Here is a 5,548-nt window from a genome sequence, read left to right as displayed (position 1 = left end):
ATTTCCGGGGTCTAAGTTTCTTGGAATATTTTTCTTATACTTTTCAAGGAAAAAATAAATAAATAAATCCTGTGTTTTCTGGGAATTAGGAAAAGGAAACTCACACTAACTATTTGCACTGTTCAAGAGATTTTTCATAGGAATCAATTAGCCTTTTTCATCATTAGATTGTTGTTGTTGCTTTTCGCTAATAATAGATATATGGAAGATTCATCCTTTAACATAGTTTTTTATTTCTTTCCACCCAACAAGCTTAACCGATGTGGGGCTAATTGAGCTTCATTTATGGATACCGAGCCAAAGTGAGACTCAGACTCACTTTGTTGGTAGGCTTTTAATGAACAAAGTTAAAGCTAGCTTCCAAAGTCAAATTTTAAAATTGACCTAGATTCCCTATTTAGCTTCTGCTACGAACTTTCGGGCATCTTTTACAGTGTTGGAAATCTGACAAACATAAGCATCTCCTTCCTAAGAGTCCAAATATTGCACATGGAATAAGGGTTCTGTATTAGTAGAAGTTAGCCCCAGAAGATAATTAGGAGTCTAAAACTTTGTGACTATAGTTTAAAGCATGATTCTCATTTAATTTTGCATCTAATGCACAATAATCACACTAGGAAAGTGTCGGTTGAAAATTGAAATGATCTTACATTGCAAGTTGCTACTCAATTGCATGATTTAATGCTCATTAGAGAGTACAATTATAAATGTCATTATTGTTTCATTGGTCATTATCCATCATTTCATTTCAAACAGAAGTCTTGGCCTTACTATGGTTGTATAGTCACAATCTCTCTAATAAATAAATGGTTATACAATTTCATTTTATTTCATAATTATATCAGAAATTCTGATTATATTATCCTAGATGTGCATGGATGCTTTTTAAATAAACAGGCATGAATAATTTGAATTGTGATGTATAAATGTTGGGTTTTATTTTTGAAGATGAAAATAGGACCCACAATAGGACAAAGATCTGTCACATAGCAATGAGTGTAGTGCATACTTTATAGCAAACCATGTTTCATAGAAACCACATAACTGCAGAGTCCAAACGATGAAAGACAGAATCAGTTCAAACAACACACTTAACTCCAAACTCTCGAAAACTACATGAAATTTCTATGACATAACCCCTTTGTTCTTTTTCTTTACATGATCCAAAAAGCTAGAAGATTTCGGCACCTTCCCTAGGTACTTTGCGCCTTGTAATTTTATTGCTCTTATAATGATGAGACTCAACACTGAACTCACAAGGCATGGAACCATTACCATTACCATTACCAAACAATGTACAATAAAGGTTTAATCACTCCTTTCCAAACCAAAACTATGTCAATCCTACAAAAGTGAAAAATACTATAAATAGACAAAGACATAAACACAGTATTTGTTAATGATAATAAATGAGACTACAACTTAGCACTCTCTATTAAATATTAATGTAAAAATAACAGTGAAAAAGACGGATTAATTTGTCTTTATTATGCGTGGTAAGTGTAAGATATTTTATAATGAATAATAGCTCAAATGGCATAGACTCCTCATACTCAATTAAGAGGTTGCGGATTCGAGTCTCCTATCTTTCAAAATTTAGCCAATGAGTAATAACTCAACTGGTATAGTCTCCTATCTTTGGTAAAAAAAAAAAGTGTAAGATATTTTATATAAGAATTAGTACATGAATCCATTTTTAATTAATTAATATTAATCAATTTTTTATTGTAAAATAAACATCATTTTTTAGTACTAAAATTAGTCATTATATATTTGTATAAAAATATATGTATTATTTAACTTATTTTAATAAATATGTTATACCTAGCACCGTTGACATATATAGGAAATATATCTGCTTTTGTTATCAACAATTGAGAAGGTAATTGCGAACCTATTGAGTGTTTTAATTGTTCTTTGATCCTATTTTCGTGTTGTGATGAATATTGTTAAACAAAATCCAAACACATAGTACATATAAAATGATTCATGGATAGAGAATTAAATGGGAAATTGACAATTGTGAGGGGGAAGGAACCACAAAAAAAGACTTGGCGCTCATGGTATTAATTATATGTGGGTCAACTCTCTGGATTATGTAGCTACATCATGGCATCTTCGTTTTCGTATCTTACGCTGCTTATTTTTGTTTGCTTTTGGCGTCTGGATTTGGTAATTAAGGAACAATAGTCATAGTGTGAGGAAAGTAACATAATACTTAGACTTGTAAGAAGTGCAGTATTAAGATGGAAAAAAATTATTTAGTATATTNTGTGTCATGAGTGATGAGTGATGATGAGTGTTTTGTACCATCCCTTGGGCACACTATAGAGCTTCCCAGGCACCTTCCACGAAAGAGTAACACCTTTTTTCATTTTTATTTCTTAAAATGATTAATAAATATGAATAAATTATCATTTGTATTCATGAAAGATACAAACACTTTGACAAATGTACCTATATAAGAATAAAATGACAATTGTAACACAGGAGATTACTTTTAACGGACCAATTAGGTAACCAACGTCTGAGTACTCTTGCCATCTTCCGTGATTACAATGGTCGTTTTATTTTTATATGGGTACATTTGTCAGTGTTTTGCATTTTTTATGGGTACAAATGGTAATTTATTCTAATATATATTTAAAGTTTTGAATGCATAATAAGAAAATATTTGTTGAAGGGAAAAGGTTTTGGTGTCTGAGTGAATGTCGCTTTCAAGAGAAATCCACTCTTATCTGTACTTGAATTGTCAACTTCTCAGTTCTCATCACTTACTCTTCCTTCATAGTTCGTTTATTCTCCGTGTCTAACTATATAAACGCTCTTAATAATCCTTCTACTGCATTGTTCTCACTTCTCATTACTTGATATATATAGTTATTGTGGTGGTCAATGGGATCGAAGAGGAACACGGTGGTTTTCGAGGACTACTTCCCGGCAATGGTGGAGAAACTGGGGACTGAAGGGTTCATGAAGGAGCTGACAAATGGGTTCCAGTTGTTGATGGACAGAGAGAAGAAAGTGATCACATTTGAGAGCCTCAAGAGGAACTCTGCATTGCTTGGGTTGGAAGGGATGAGTGATGATGAGATAATGAGCATGCTGAGAGAAGGTGATCTTGATGGAGATGGTGCTCTTGATGAGATGGAGTTCTGCACGCTCATGTTCAGGTTGAGCCCTGCTTTGATGAATAACTCTAAGCAACTTTTGGAGGAAGCCATTTTTAGTGCCCATTAGAAAAAAACTCTTTTGATTTTGCTCTTTCAGTTTCAGCTCCCTCTGTTGTGTTATAAGCTTCTTATTTCCCTATATTTTTCTGGGGCTGTTTCTGTACTTTGTAATTGCAGAGTTGTAACTGAGTTTCTTCACCAATCAGACTTCAATTTCCTGTGTCTTGCTGACAAAGCAATCAAACAAGGTAGGTAAACACATTATTAACATTTAAGAATTTGAAACATGGAAGCAACAACTTGGTCAATGAGGCTTATGCACGTCTAAATCTTAGATTTTAGAAATTTAAAGTACTGAAATTTCACTTGTTCATACACTTGGAAATCAAAACACATTTACACTAGTTTTCTTGAATGAAGAATCACAAGTATGGACCGAAGCTAGATGATGACTTTCCAAATCAAAGCACATTTACACTGCTATAAGATTTGCTGGCCTTTTCAATTAAGGGAATGTTTGATTGAAAGATACAGATATGATGAACATTTTCATGAGTGAATTTAATTTGTAAAATTATACATGTCACAAAGTTTATCCGCAATAACTTCAGCTCCATTTTTGTCCCCCAAACTAAAATTCTATTCTTTTAGTCTCTTAACCAATATCTTCAAACCACCGCTAACAATATCCGTATGTCTTATTTAATGATTGGAGATTCGCTACATGTTTACTACGGACAAAACTCAATTATACTGAACCTCTAAAGTTTGGTGCTGTGTAAAAAAGTGATTTAAGCCAATATTGTCTAAACAAATTTGCAAGCTCCATGAGAACTTTGTGTTAATCTATTTAAGGACTAGCTCCCTCTTTTAAAAACTACCCTCCTCCTTATCTCTCGTTTGCATGATATGTGATTGATGTATAACATTGATTTTCTGTTAACAACGTTTATATTGTACTGTGAAAATAAGCGAGGCTAACTCAGATCTGGCAATATAGAAAGCCAACACTGTAACATGGCGATAGCTTCTCACGCATGTCTGCAAATCTTACTGTAATACTCGCTTCTCTTGTTGCATGATATTATCAATCAATAAAATTGAATCTTTTGACCAAAACAATAATAAACAGAAAACCATATATATAGTACCTCATGATTATCCATAAACATTGCAGGGTTATTACGAATTAATTACTAGTGAAGCATTACGGTGAAAGATGGGCACACATGCAAAGATTGGAAGCAGCAGCAACGAGATAATACAAGGAAGCTGCAAGGAGCCATGCCAACGTGTAACACGCATCAAAGTGAGTTTTGATTATTAGAGCATTGATGCTAATGTACTTTGTGCTGGTTAATCAGTACTAAACAGATGAAACTTCTAGACAAATTGACCATTCAACATTAACAAAGTTACAAGACTAAGACCGTTCTTAGTAGCATAGCTCAGTGCAGAGCTGTTGCGGCTCCAAAACACCACCAAAAAGTGTAACTGGAGATCTTCCTGAGTAGGCTCTCATTTTGGATAGAGGATATCATAGTGACCAGGGCGATATAGCAACGTGATGAATGGATTATTCTTTCCATCGCTAACACTAGCATTTGGGAGATCACTGGCAGCTGGCATGAAATCGTGATGATTTACGCTGACACCTCCAGTATCGCAAGAACTGCGGTCAAGATACACAACACGGATTGGAACACCCAATGCATCAGAAAGGGCAGTGATCTGCACATGGTCGCTCTCTTCACCCATTGGTTCAACCGATGATTTGCAAAACTAAACCACAAGATATAATGTGAGAGATTGATAATCATATGAATAAAATTGGGGAAAAAAAATCCTAAGAAGGAGACCAAGCAAAATTATTCAACAAAAGAAGTAATTGTACATCATTTTTTAAGATATTAAATTTACAAGCAGCTTTTGGAGGGGTAGAATAATTCTATGTTGAACAAACCTGCTCGACTGTAGTATTAGTCAGACCCATTATGAAAGGTTCAAAAAACACTGAGCGCTTTTGTATCTCAGCAGAGGTAACAAATCTGAAGAACATTACAACTAAACAAACAAATTCGTCAAGAGATAAGACAAATGAGATTAAGGTATTTCGGGGGGGTGTTGCAACTTGCAAGTCACTCACCATAATCAGAAACTGATGGATCTCGGCATCTAGAAACAAGTTCTTCATGACTGTAATCATAAAAGTTTATTCAGACAAAACCCGAAGGAAAAGAGAGAAAAGAAACAGAAAAAGGAAAACCAAATCCAGAAAAATAGCAAAAGAACATAATTAGATATTTTGTGGAACATGTACTTCCAACTTATGATAGTCAATGCTAATTCATGGGGAAGGAAAGAAAAACTTAAAC

General features: G+C 34.0%; 2 protein-coding genes and 1 long non-coding RNA gene across 3 annotated transcripts in view; 2 read left to right on the top strand and 1 right to left on the bottom strand.

Moving 5' to 3' along the window:
* Positions 1-5,548, top strand: part of LOC110268537 — a 12,647-nt gene that overhangs the window by 6,572 nt on the left and 527 nt on the right. The window contains exon 3 of the long non-coding RNA XR_002356625.1: positions 1,601-1,607. This is a non-coding gene — a long non-coding RNA (uncharacterized LOC110268537). The remainder of the gene's footprint in view (positions 1-1,600; positions 1,608-5,548) is intronic.
* Positions 2,834-3,404, top strand: LOC107622252 (calcium-binding protein PBP1). Its single transcript, XM_016324127.2, has one exon. The coding sequence runs from the start codon at positions 2,896-2,898 to the stop codon at positions 3,238-3,240; it is 345 nt and encodes a 114-aa protein (XP_016179613.1). The 5' UTR covers positions 2,834-2,895; the 3' UTR covers positions 3,241-3,404.
* The window catches only part of LOC107622250 (ubiquitin thioesterase otubain-like), a gene marked incomplete in the record, with an annotated part of 2,658 nt that continues 1,563 nt past the window's right edge, over positions 4,454-5,548 (bottom strand). The window contains 3 exon segments of the mRNA XM_021114858.1: positions 4,454-4,955; positions 5,137-5,237; positions 5,320-5,369. Coding sequence (XP_020970517.1) covers positions 4,692-4,955; positions 5,137-5,237; positions 5,320-5,369 — 415 coding nt within the window.

Source organism: Arachis ipaensis, chromosome B10, assembly GCF_000816755.2.
Source record: "Arachis ipaensis cultivar K30076 chromosome B10, Araip1.1, whole genome shotgun sequence".
NCBI classification, from domain to species: Eukaryota; Viridiplantae; Streptophyta; class Magnoliopsida; order Fabales; family Fabaceae; genus Arachis; species Arachis ipaensis.
This window is presented reverse-complemented; position numbering and strand designations above follow the sequence as displayed.